Source organism: Nuphar pumila, chromosome 3 (assembly GCF_984573655.1).
Source record: "Nuphar pumila chromosome 3, dmNupPumi1.hap1.1, whole genome shotgun sequence".
In the NCBI taxonomy this organism is placed as follows: domain Eukaryota; kingdom Viridiplantae; phylum Streptophyta; class Magnoliopsida; order Nymphaeales; family Nymphaeaceae; genus Nuphar; species Nuphar pumila.
This window is the reverse complement of record NC_143251.1, coordinates 137,778,722-137,790,458: the sequence shown is the minus strand read 5'-3', so window position 1 is coordinate 137,790,458 and position 11,737 is coordinate 137,778,722. Positions and strand designations below refer to the sequence as shown.

General features: G+C 38.0%; 1 protein-coding gene across 1 annotated transcript; it reads right to left on the bottom strand.

Moving 5' to 3' along the window:
* Positions 1–104: 104 nt before the first annotated feature.
* LOC149844021 (uncharacterized) lies at positions 105–10,954 on the bottom strand. Its single transcript, XM_090000257.1, has 6 exons — positions 10,946–10,954; positions 9,425–9,543; positions 6,584–9,323; positions 3,116–3,176; positions 2,769–2,989; positions 105–659 (listed from the first exon to the last, which is right to left on the bottom strand). The coding sequence occupies exons 2-6, from the start codon at positions 9,537–9,539 to the stop codon at positions 605–607; spliced, it is 3,192 nt and encodes a 1,063-aa protein (XP_089856383.1). The 5' UTR covers positions 9,540–9,543; positions 10,946–10,954; the 3' UTR covers positions 105–604.
* Positions 10,955–11,737: the final 783 nt, after the last annotated feature.

The following is an 11,737-nucleotide window of genomic DNA, read 5'->3' as shown; positions in this document are numbered from 1 at the left end:
TGTCAATAGTATTGAGAGAGAGAGAGAGAGAGGCCTCAACAATCCTTACAATAATCAGTAATCCTTTCAATAAATAGAATAATGAATAAATCCAAAATTAAAAACAAAGAAAAAACTTCATTTGTTATCATACAGAAAAGGAAAAAGTTCACCTTATTCACATCTCTAGTCACAAGAAAGCATGTGACCTCTTAATTGCTGCATGACATGAAGCAAACCTAATTAATTTTTCACAAGAATTGCATGTGGGATGCATGAATCAGGATAGGGGTTTACAAAAAATGGCCACTATACCCAAAAGCAGTTAAATGGGATTTCTTGGATAAGTACCAAGACCGAAAGGAAAGAATACAAAAGTACCATGAAAGAAGGATGAAAAATAACACAAAGAAAATAATATAAGCGTACTCATTGACAATGAGTGATGACTTACAAAGCTTAGAAATCCCAAAAATGATCCATAGAAGCTGGATGACAATAATCTCCACCTCTCCAAATGTGTTGGCACATGAACCGATGGCTTGTCTTTGAAGAGAAAAAAGTAAAACCACAGCCTTGCTGCAAAACTTCAGGTAAAATATCCATTGAACTATGTACTCCTCATTCATGCAATACCTGTTGGAACACGCATTCCAAACCCACGCCCTGTCTTCACAACCCTGCAAAACAATAAATACATCAAGTCAAATGAAAAAAAAATTGGATTCATATGAAATTTTCGTGAGAAAGTTTCAACTAGTACATAGGAAGCTGATGCATATTCTACTCCATCTATTCTTGCACTTTGTGGACCAGACTCTTTTTTGCTAGCCAATGGATAGATGCTTTGCTAACAATTTGGTGAACTGAGAACTGGTGCACTGACCTGACATAAGCTTGGAAAAATTAACACGTATCCAGTTGTCCATCAAAACCTTTTACAAGCTTTTAAAAGGGTTTCTGCTTGAAGTCCAAACATGGTTCCCTCTACTCATTAAACTGTTTAATCAATTTCATATCATCTAATTCCCTTATCCTGGTCTTGTTCATCAGTCCATGCTCAATATGCCACTCCCTTGCATGATGAGTGTTGCTCATTAGACAACCAACATTCCACTTTTCAACCATTAGACTATCCTGAACTGTCATACCATACTCCTAAATTGTACTATAAAAGTTATTCTGTACCATGTAAGAGTACATATCCTTCACTATGGGATGACAAAACAGCCAGATGCAACCCACCCAAAAAGCTGGAAACATGGTTGGACCCATGATCGTTGACCGACAGCCCACAAAAATGGCAGGACTAGACAAACGGAAAATTGCTGCTAGATAGATAATCTTGACCCTGATGATAGACATAAAGCTCATTAACAACCACAGAAGTAGTAAAAAATTCTTTTGTTAGGCTGTCTGTTCTGTCCATTTAAATTTTGCTCCCTCAGGGTAATCTTACCTAAAATGAATAGTTTCATTGTAGAACAAAAGGGAACCAAAGGTTGCTGTGTTTGATGGTTACCCAACTCTGATACGACCAATTTTAAATAGTGGATCTTCCAAAAGAAAGCCAACATTGTCAACCTGGGCATTTTCTACCCATTGGCTGGAGATCCCTCAAAATGAACAAAACCGATCAGTTTACAATAAAACTTTGGAGAGAGAAAATTATATAACAGACGTTAAAGAGATGGCAGACAATGCAAGTGCATTTTTCATGTTATCACTTTTGGAGTTGATGCACAAGAAAGGACACAATCATCCATAGTACTTGGAAGTGGTAATAAAAGCAACTCCACCAGTGTTCCTTAAATTTTATCAAGGCCCACAAAATAGAGCTTATTAAAATCTATGAGAGTGGCATGTTAACTCCCTATACTTTTCACAAGAGAAAATCCATCAAATCTTGGCAAACATAGCACAACAGATCCATGAGAAACTGTTCTCATTTTCAAATAGAGTATCATAGCACAATCTAGGTTGAAACAAACAGCGCAACACCAAGAAGAAATTTTAGACTGAATATTTTTTATTAATAGATAGTTAACATTATGGGATTTCCTTGGGATATTTTGTCAATCCTCTTATGTCAATTCATCTACAAGCTGAGAGAAGCCACCGCCTCCCTTTTCAGCAATTCCCTTTCCACCCACAAATATATGCAATAGTGGATTTTTGAAAACCCTCAGGGCTAATGAAAACTTATATGGAAACTTGTAGAAGAAAAGCATTGACGAGACTTTTAGTGGTTGAAACTTTTGATAATTTAAAGGGAACACTATAAGATAAGAGCTGTAGTTCCTGCGTACATATAGGGAGCTATCTACTTCAATTGACCATGCAATCACCACTGTATCTTCTCTTTGAATGATAAGTTGACTACGAGAATTTCTGGGTCTAATTTTGTAAAAAGAGTACAGAATAGCCAACTGAATATTAGCTAAAAAATAAAATGCACATCTGCACTGAAACAATGCATAAACACAACCGCAGTAGGATAATTGTTTCAACAATTCTACAAGGATTCAAATGAGATTTCTTAGATATAATTTTTTCCTTAGAACTCATAGATGTATTTAAATATTTCAGAAAAGGTTGTCATGAAATGTTCCCAAAATTGATAAGGATCAGAAAAGTGAAATTTCATTTTCTTTAATTGTCCTTTTTCTCCAAAATTAAGTTTCCCCGTAGCTCTTCTTTTTTTAGTTACTAAAAGATTCTCTAGCTAAGAAAATCCCAAGAATAATGTCCTTTTAATATATATAATAATGAAAAAAGCTAGAACTTACGTTGGTGCTAGCCTGCCAAGACTGAGCCTTTCACCAGATACTTTATTAATCACCTGACCACTAATGTTAATAACGTATTCCCTATTTTCTGCAGTTGGAAGGCCTCTGCCAGTGAGCATGTCCAAGTCCTTCTGGTGAAGCTCTCGACCATTTACAATAACACCCGTTCTCCCCCCAGCACAGTTTCTTGGCATGGGAAAATTGAACTCCTCAATATATGGCTGACATGCAGATTATACAGATGATTATGCATCACGATAAAATCTTGCAAAGACTACAGTTATCTCATTAAATTAAAATTTGAAACGCAACTACAAAAATCTCCATCAGTCCATAGTGAAACTTACAGGTATTATGCCAAGACAAGGCTGACTCATGACACCCCAAAACCCGGCTTGATAGTCATACCTGAGAAGGATAACATCACAGGAAAACATAATGTGAATTTTCTCCTTGGGAATCGTGCCCTGCAGTTCAAGAAGAAGAAGACAAAACGAGAAACAGAAAAGGGGAAAATCTGAATGGGTCGATCCCCTCTCTCATGGGTCGTCCCTCCTTTTATATTATGGATTGTTGCAAAAATACCCTTTGGAACAAATACATAAGACAGTTAGGTATAAAACAAAACAATGACAAAAACACCCATGCATACATACACGTCTCCTAATGCATAAGTCGTACTAAGGAACAACAAGAGATGCTATTTCCAGCAGACAAATAAAGGAAAAAGGAAAAAAGGTAAAAGGAAAAGCTAAAGATAAAATCATAGGACATAACAATGATAACTGATGTGCTTAAGTTCAGCCATTTAGCTACCGTGAGGCTCTACAGGGTGAAACCAATAAACATGTATAACTGAATTCTAAACTTCCGTTTTATGAAAAGAGTGGTAAAAGAGGAGAGTTCCTGCTAGTGAAGGTTAGTAGGATCAGTGAATCTGCAACCATGGAAAGAATCTTAACAGACTGCAACTTATAAGTTGATATTTGATAAGCATTCCTTGCTAATAGAATTTGCACAAAGTCCAAAGCACAATGCTACTAGAAACTTAAATGGATGGAAATAACAATACAATAGCTGTACATAAGATGGCTTATAACTTGAGCAACTTGTTTACAATTTCTCTCTCATAAGAATCAGTAAGTATGTCAAAAGAACTTTATTTTCATCACAACGCCCTTTTCATCACCAATTTCAGATGCCCTTGACGATCTGCTAAAATGCCAAGGGAAGCACTAACAATGCCAACCTGTCATATTCACCCTTCACAAGATATTTGGTCAGCAAGATGGTAGTTACTATGACATGATCCATGGGTAAAATGCAATGCTACGTATCCAAGCTTTGGTATTTAGTTATTCAAGGTCACATGCCACAATGGAAACCTCTCACAAAGTAGATGCTAGTTTTCAGGATGCTGCATAAAGGAAATTAAAACACAGCTTTGATTCTGACTAGCTGCACGTAAACTTCAAGGACAAGATAATGATGATGATGTCGATCCCATTGACACTAAAAAAGAGAAGATGGATGCACAAACAAAACTACCCAACTCATGGAATGTGCAGAATATGTTCACAGAGAAAAACATATCCAGCATGCTAACATACAACACAGGCATAGGCATATTTTGTATATACATCATAGTGCCACAATGCTAGGTTGCAAACTCTCTGTGTATAGAACATTAGGTCCAGGCCAGCCTAACACCGAGAATCAGGTTCACAGCTTAGCAACTGCTTTAGCATGTGACAACATAAAAAATATACCTGACCTGAATATGAGTAGGTAAATTTGAAATACAACTATACAAGGTAAAGTGAATGTAACATCAGTGCTTAAGAACAGAAAAAGGAGGACGGAAACTCATGCCAACAAACCTTTGGCATATCCCATAAGGAAAATTGGGATTAAAAAACTAGGTAACAGGTCTCACTAGCTCACTGTTTCATGCCATTTTCTCTCATAAAATTGCTATAAATGCAATATCTTACATTACTTTTTATAGAGTCTAAACAAAAGTTAAGAAAACCAATGTTTTCTTCATGAGATTTTCTACCTATGTCACATGGGTGTGGGTACGGGTACGGGTGTGGGTGCGGGTGCGGGTACGGGTACAGGTACTGGTGCGGGTACGGGTACGGGTACGGGTACGGGTACGGGTACGGGTACGGGTGCGGAGCAATTTCAAAAATTTTGGACACGGGGACACGGCTATATATATATATTTTAAAAAAATATATATATATATATATAACAATAATAAGATTGTAAATTTTAAAGCAATAAGTTGATCGGTCAAAGTTGACAAAATATATATATAACAATAATAATAATAAATATATATATAATAATCATAAATGGACAAAAATAGACTCGGTCAAAGTTGACCGAGTCCAAAATTAATTTTAATAAATGAACAAAAATAGACTCGGTCAAAGTTGACCGAGTCCAAAATGTGGACAGACTCGGCCCCGGTGCGTTGACCGAGTCCGACACTTAGTTGACCGTGTCCGAAGCCGCACCCGTGTCGGGTACAGGCGACACGGGTGTGTTGACCTTTTAGCCGAGTCAGTGTGACTTAGTTTTCTACACTAGTCCATGTCAAGAAACTTAACAGTGCTAAGATGGTAACAACCATTACTGGATTATACAGACAATAAAGATCTATTTGTGAACTAAAATGATCAAAACATAAATTTAGTTGGAATGCCATTCAATAGATTAACATTAGTATGCCATTTTCATCCACATTAAGTGTCATTATGGAAAGAGTAGCTATTAAATGCCACAAAATGCTCATTGCTCAAGGACGAGCTCTAGAGGCATTGTTTATGTACTTACATTTCTAATAATAAACAGCTGCTAACTTGGGATGCAGGATTATCAGCCTTATTAAAGAAAACAACATATATATATATGTGTGTGTGTGTGTGTGTGGGTGGGGGGGGGGGTCTTTTGTTTATAAAGTGCCCTAAATCCGATACCAATGATAAAAAGAAAAAAAAGATTACCTACAATAATATTTTAATTACATGAATACTATCAGTATCTATTTCCAACATTACATATCCTGCTTCATTTTTTTTATTCTCAACAAAATATCTACTGAACCTAATTCTATTTATTTGTATATTTTTGGGTTTCTCTGGTAATTGTTATTGCAAGGGCTAACATCAGCCTGTTTCCTCACGTCCCAACCTAACTCCTGCACTTCAAATTTCCTTCATCTTTTGCAGCACCCTACATTCTTCAAGATTCTTGTCCTTGCTTCTGATAGGCCCTTGAGATTACCATTCACCAATTTGTTTCAGAAAATTTAGAATCTTCTAAAAGATAGAAGATGTATAGTGTTCATTCTAGTCTGGCCAAAGAGTGGGTTTGGATTCTTTGGCTGCTTACTGGCTTTTGACTTAGCACATCTGCCATCTTTACTAATGAGATCAAGGATGTGATACATTGCTAGTAATACCATGTTTTGTTGCGGAAAAATTTATAAGCATTTAGGTCTTGCATTCATAAGGTTATCTTTAAAAATATATGTTGAATTAGTTAAACACCAACAGTATCCTAATGAATACAGCAAAAAAGGAAAAAGAAAACACCTAGAGATCAGGCAGCTATTCTTCGAAGATAACTTTTTATTCTCAATTCTTAAGATTCACAGATAACACAAGCAGATCTTGTTTATTTTATAATTAAAAAAAAAGCATCTGTATAGATGCTAGAAAAGAGGTTTGACAAAATTGTTTTAATACAACTTCCATCCAAAGCTTTAAGAATGTGAAACAATCATATCAGAATGTTGAACATACCAATAGTGCCCAGGTTGGATGGGTCCAGCTCGCTCCTCAGCCTTCTTCACCAACCTATCTGGTATTGGTCTTCCATTCACAAAGACCTTTGATTTCATACCCTCCAATCCAAGACTCAAATCTCTTATCCCTTTTTTTATAAACCCAGGAATTATAGAATCTTTGTTTAATTTCTTTTCTTGCCGATCTTGGTCCTTGTCCATGGAAGAGTCCACCTCATGCATCATTAATTCTTTATTTAGAGGATTACGTCCAAATGCTGGAGAGTGTGTGGCAAACTGAAAACCTCCATTTTCAGATTCGTTGCTTCCACTGTGATTCCTTTTTAACAGATCACTTGCAGAGGAATACCCAAAATGTGCATGAAGTGCTGAGCCTGGAGAAGCTCTAAAGGATTCTTTGATGGCTTCTCGTCTGCTATCATCTTCATTGATAACATGTGGCTGTTTCTTCATCAACTCCTTTGGAGTTGGCTTCTTAACTTTTTTTATCCGCTCTGGAGAATTACTCAAAGCATCCTTTTTCTCAAGCACACTATCTTGAAGGATAGGAAATGGTGTTGGCATGGAAATAGGCTCACTTTCAGAAGAAATATAGCTTCTTGGCATGGATGTTCCATATTCTTCAGAACAGGAAACTGGCTCAGATTGAAAATCATCTCCACTAATGGGTGCAAACCCAGCAAGTTCATCTGAAAGTTCCTGTCGACCACAAGTTCTGTACGGTTCCAAACTTGCATTTTCATCTCTGTTGTCCGTTTCTGCTGGTGGCAACCTACTGGCTGTTGGAATAGGGACAATATGCCTTTCCTCAGAAACAGCAAAACTGAGAACCATAGAGCAATCACCACACTTAACCTTGTTGACTCTCCTCTTTGAGAGGAGAAAGTCAGCAGGTAGCTTGAGCAACTTCAAGCATCCATAGCATATGATGAAAGGTGCACCACCCAATATGGGATGGCAAGCAGCTGCCTTCATCTTCATATCAACCTCATTGTCTTGGAGGCATCTCTCCTCAAAATACATGTTTTCCTCTTCAGGATTCACAGCAATTTGGTGGTTCGAGTTTTGAAAACTCAGAGGTAAGCTGGCATCCACATGTGCTTGTTGACAGACATGACTTGGACTGTTGGCATGGTAATGGAAAGGTCCAGTGCATGCTCCACATATCCCCTGGTTAAAACAAATGCAAGAAGGAAGCTGCGAGGGTCTTTGACAGTTTTTGAGACAGCACTGCGAACAAGAGCAGAGCATGTGCATGGAAGAGTTATCAGGACCCTTCACAGCTTCTTGACCTGCCTCCATATCATGCCCAGTGAAACCAAATTCACATCCACAAGTTCTGGATTGACCTAAGGTTGGACTTTGTGAGAATCCATGTGCTTCAGGCATGTTTTTTGTTCGAATATGAGAGCCAGGAGACTGCCAATATGTCTCCAAACAACCTTCCTCCAGGTTATAACTTGTGGGATGTTGATATGGATCTCGCATTCTGGTTTCATTGTTGTAAAAGCAAAGAGTGTTTCTAGTTTGTTTCCCTAACACACTCTGTGTAGGTGGAATGCTAGAATCAGTATCATAAAATTGAACACCAGAACTGCCAACAGGAATCCTTCCATTTGGTTTACCTGTTGGCAGATGCGATTTACTGATGTAGTCCCTCAACTCATCCACCTTTCTTAGAAGCTCCAACCTCTCCTGCTCAAGGCACTCAATTTTCTCAAATACCAATGAATCGCCCTGGATATACTCCTGATTAGAGTGCATCACTTCCTTATAACTATATGGAACTTTGTCTGCAGTGAATGCACCAACAAAGCAAGAGGGTTCTTGCAACCGAAACCTTGAAAGCATGCCTCTTTCATGTGTTGTTTGATTGCTGTATTCCTTAGAATTTTCTTGGATCTGTGGCAAAGCATACACAGGTACCATTGATTCTTCAAGATTCTTAATCTGATTCATTTGCATGGAACTTGTCGTTTTTCCTTGATCTATCAAGCTTGGTGAACAAGTTGATGCTTTCACTGTTCGTGTTTCAGGAAACGTGGAGCTTAATTTGTTTTCTACCGACTCCGTCAACCTGTCATCAGTTTGCTGTGATGAAGGTAAACACTGTGGCTTAAATAGAGTTCTTCTAGACAGTCTCGGTCTTTGCTCGGGGATAAGGTTGTCACAATCATTGCCAGGAGAAGAGGAACTGCAGCCATCATAGATCTGACTTTTGGCTGTTGGAGATCTGGTTGTCTCTCTCTGTCTAACATCAAGTTGTGTATCATAAGCAACATCGCTAAACCCTGAAGTCTCTGACTGTTTTTGACAGTGCTGGTCATCTTTGTATTCCTTTATTAACACTGTGTTGCCAAAGACATGCCTTGGAGGATCTTGTAACCACCTGTTTGGGTTAACCACTTCCTTGACTTTCTGAGATTTGTCACTCTGTTTCACTGCAGTTGAGGGCACTTCAGAATCAGAGCCCTCCCTGTCATAGATCCCATCTGGATCTTTTCTGCTTTCAAAAGGTTCTGCACTTCTGTTACAACCCAAGTCATCATCAGCAGAAGATGAGATTATTTTTACTGTTGACTCAAGTCTATCCTGGTAAACTTCCTCAAACTCAACGTCATCATTACCGAGGTCAGAACCAGATGCAGATGCATTTCCTGATCTAAGATCTGTCCTTTTACCATAAGCAAACCCTGCTTTCTTGTAACAAATATCAAGCTTTGTATTTTCACGTTTTGCTGCATATATGGAAATGTTCATTGAAAAAACTAAGTTAGCATAACAACCATAAAGGCGTATCATATCCATTGCATATGTGAAGCTGAAAAAGCATAACTACCCTGAAGAATGGCCTTGCAATTGCCACATTGGTAAACAGGAAACTGTGCAATTTCTGGAAGAAGATGCCGGCATTTTGGGCAGTATACTAGCCTTACCTTAGCTACTGGAGCCATATTGCTGAAAAAGAATGGACAAAATATGGATTACAACTTGACATAAATGAAAAGTTTATACTAGATCTGATTGTTGACCCAACCAGCAACCTGATAACAGGTGAGATTTGATTTTCAAGTGATAAACTAAGGTACCCTAGATGAAGATGAAAAACAACAATAAAAATTTACCTAGTTTACATCAATTGAGCCCATCTACAAAGTCTAATTTAATTCCTTCATTCCTAGACAAAAACTGAAGACAAAAAAAAAACTATTAACAACAAGGTAGCAATAAAAAGGAAGTGATAATTCAGCTAAAGAATTCCCCAGCTATGATGAAATAATTCCAAGAGAAACATGCAACCAACTGTTATTCTCAACAATACTTTTAGATATGCATTATGTAATGACTGAATCTACTAGACAATCAATAGTGGTGTTGATTGCTTCATTTGGAGTTTCTAAGCTACCGATCACGGATATTGGCATCAAATAACTTAAAGAAAGAAAAATGAATGGAACATGCAAATCAATCAGACAATAAAAAGGGCTCGAAAAGAAAAAAAACCTTGCACCATGCTAAAAAGCTATAAATCATGATATGCTATTGTTCATTGTACCAAAAAAAATGAGAGAAGGGAAGATCTCATCTAAATTGATGATCAAGAAGCCCATCTGTTAAGAAAATAGTAAATCTGAAAACCCACATCTCCAAATGCAAAAAAATGGCACTCCGTTTTCATAGTATGGCATACAAAACAACCCTATGTAAGATGGACAACCAAAATATAAGGGTCCAAGCTAGAAGAGATTCCAAACCTTTGAGATTCATAATCGATCAATGTTGGAGCCCAGAGTATGGGTGAAGTGAATCCAATTGGACTCTACTTTATACCAAAAACACCTAACAAGTCAATGAATAAGGACCTTTACTAACTTCCTACCTAAACACCCTCCAGGAAGAGAAAAATTACTAATGAAACCCACATGAACTAGAAGAATGTCATGAACTTAAATCCACTTACCAGCAATAAAATGGAAACATAGATGAAAACCCATAAGCATTATCAAGGTAACCACCAGTATTAGCATAAAAAACACCATAAAAGACTACCAAATTTAAGAATTAAAACAAGAAAATCACCAACTACTTGGGGAACAAAGAAACCCCACAAGCATTAGAACTCTACCATTCTAAGCCCACCAAAATCCTACAATGGAGCTCTCTAATCTCATACTCTAATCACCACCAACAAATTTCCTCCATTTCCGCACAAAACTGCCCGAATCCCTCATCCCCAACTCAAAATAAACTCCAAACCAGAGAGAGAGAGAGAGATGCGAATAAAGAAGAGGCAAAGAAAAGTAAAAAACAAAAAACAAAATGAAGATAGGAAACCAGAGTAAAGCAGGTAAATGATTACCGGGAAACGGGGGAATTCCGACGAGTTCCCCAACTTTTCCGGAGTCGGGAAACCACCACCACCAATGAAGAGAGAGAGAGAGAGAACTGTAAAATAGCAGTAAAAAAGGCAGTGACGATATTGCCCCTTAACTTTCTCGCATACTCGGAACAACCGCATAGCGACTTTACAGTGCGAGTCTGGTAAGCCGTCTGGGTATTCTCATCATTTAGTTTAAAGTTAAAGGCTAGAACCGTCCTTATCCTCCTCGATTATTAAAAAAGAGGGCGGGAGTTGGTTGTCAACGGCGCCGCGTATTCAAGTCTGGCTGATGACGTGTAGAGTCTGACGTGGCGATTCTTAGGGCGGTTAATTTACTGCGACTGCGTGCTACTAACGGTTCGAATTTGGATCGGATATCCGACTGAATCCGAAACCGTTTAGTCGAATTCTGTAAGCACAAAACCAGATCCTAACTGGATTCGGAGTCGGATCCTATTGTAACATTCTCTCTCATATTCGGGTGCGACCTAAATTCCCATAAGACCCGATATGATTGCATGTTTTTGCTCGGATCTTTCGGGTGTATGCTTGGGGAGTCCAGGTTTAGCACCAGGCCTATGCACCTCAGTTCGAATCCGATTATTTTACACCCACCAAATAAGATCCAGACCCTATGATACTCGGGGCGACCCGGATAGGTGTGAGTTTAGTTAGGACTTAGAATATGATTGCGTGGAAAATATGACACAATGAAATGGGCTTGTTTAATTTTGTAATTAATAATCGTTTAATATTTTAATGTGAAAAAAT

Excerpts from the sequence above, each read along its gene's own strand:
- LOC149844021 (XM_090000257.1), bottom strand. The coding sequence starts at position 9,539 with ATGGCTCCAGTAGCTAAGGTAAGGCTAGTATACTGCCCAAAATGCCGG. Across the intron at positions 2,990-3,115 it reads CTTGTCTTGGCATAATACCT|CCATATATTGAGGAGTTCAA; the intron begins GTAAGTTTCACT and ends TCTGCATGTCAG. Across the intron at positions 660-2,768 it reads CTTGGCAGGCTAGCACCAAC|GGTTGTGAAGACAGGGCGTG; the intron begins GTAAGTTCTAGC and ends ATTGTTTTGCAG.